The sequence below is a fragment of the Lathyrus oleraceus genome, chromosome 4, assembly GCF_024323335.1.
Source record: "Lathyrus oleraceus cultivar Zhongwan6 chromosome 4, CAAS_Psat_ZW6_1.0, whole genome shotgun sequence".
Lineage (NCBI taxonomy): Eukaryota > Viridiplantae > Streptophyta > Magnoliopsida > Fabales > Fabaceae > Lathyrus > Lathyrus oleraceus.
Genome location: NC_066582.1, coordinates 8,399,388 through 8,400,925, shown reverse-complemented (window position 1 = coordinate 8,400,925; position 1,538 = coordinate 8,399,388). Strand labels below are relative to the sequence as shown.

The following is a 1,538-nucleotide window of genomic DNA, read 5'->3' as shown; positions in this document are numbered from 1 at the left end:
TCGGGTAATTCCAACATGGTCCAGTTGGTTGCTCCTCTTCCTTAAGTCTTCTTATAGATCAATCCTTCCTCTTCAACTTTATCATCCTCTCCCGGGGCACATATATGGCCATCTATAAGGTGCCCTAGGCTTGAGAAGAAATCTGATAAGGGGAGCATTTTCCCCTTTACAGCCATCGGTGTTGACTTCTTCAAGTCTTGGGAATTGTATCACAATCTAGAGCGATCCTTGTTGACCGGAAGTTCTAGCATCCTTCCCCATCCTTCAGGGTGTCCACTCTTGACGATAGTCTGAGCATCTTTTAGGGAGGCCATTGGAAATTCAGAATCTTTTAGGGTGTTGAATTGGAATTCTGAAAGGTTATTGTTGTTGTTGTTGGACTGGCGCTACGACGACCACTTGCTGATACGAGACACGGTATGTCGAGGCTCTTGCTCTGATTACTGCAGTTTCATTCATTTCTTCTTCCCTTTTCTTTCCATACGCGACAAAGGATTTCTTTACAACACTAGAGGTGCTTGTAGAATTCTGGATTTTTCCCATCTTTATCATATTTTGAATTGTTTCGTCGGCCAAAACCAATTCGGAAAAGCTTGAGGATGTACTCCCTACCATCCTATCTAAGTACGGGCCTTGCAGGTTGCCCATGAACATATCCACCAACTCACATTCTAACAAAGAAGGTTGTACTTTAGCTGCTAGCTCTCTCCACCTTTGAGTGTATTCCTTGAAATTCTCTTCAGACTTTTGCTTCAAATTTTGCAACTGTGTGTGATTGGGCACCATATCTTTATTATACTGATAATGCTTAAGGAACTCTTCATCCATCTCCCTCCATGTATGGATGTGGGTACCTTCTAGTTGCATGTACCAATCCAACGATGCTCCACTCAATGAATCTTGAAAGAAATGCATGAGGAGTCGGTCATCATCAAAATATGCGACCATTTTACGATAGTAGGCTCAAATATGAGTTCTTGGATCACCGGATCCTTTGTATTTTTCAAAGTTAGGGACCTTGAATTTATAGGGGATAACCACGTCAGGAACTAAGCACGTCTTGGCAGTATCGAGGCCTAAAGTGTCGGTACTTTCCTTCGCTCTCAGCTTCTCTTAAGATTCATACATAGAGGCAGCCCTTGGGCTAGAGAAAGCATCATGTTGGTCATCTACTTCAATAACAGGAGGATTGAGAACAGGCAGAGGAACACCGTCGGATGCACCTATTGGAATATGAACTGGAGGGTTGCTTTGAGGAGGATGCACTGGATTCTCTACGACAGGAGGATTAGGAGGGGGAATGGTAGCATGAGGACGCTGATTCATCTGCTCTTGCATTTTGACCATTATTTCCTGACCTCGAGCGACTTCTTAGATCGTTTCCATCAACTGTACCATTTGGGATCTTACTTGAGACACCTCTTTACGGAGCACGACTTTATTCTATTCTAGCTGGTCCATTACTGCTTGTTGATGTCAGCGCATGTTGTAATGGTGTCAGGAAGTTAGTTTGTACCGTCATTTTCTAATCAAGAAAG

At 43.3% G+C, this 1,538-nt stretch overlaps 1 protein-coding gene across 1 annotated transcript; it reads right to left on the bottom strand.

Moving 5' to 3' along the window:
- Positions 1 to 360: 360 nt before the first annotated feature.
- LOC127135723 (uncharacterized) lies at positions 361 to 948 on the bottom strand. Its single transcript, XM_051062365.1, has one exon. It carries the CDS (start codon positions 946 to 948, stop codon positions 361 to 363), a length of 588 nt encoding a protein of 195 aa, XP_050918322.1.
- Between the last annotated feature and the right edge of the window lie 590 nt (positions 949 to 1,538).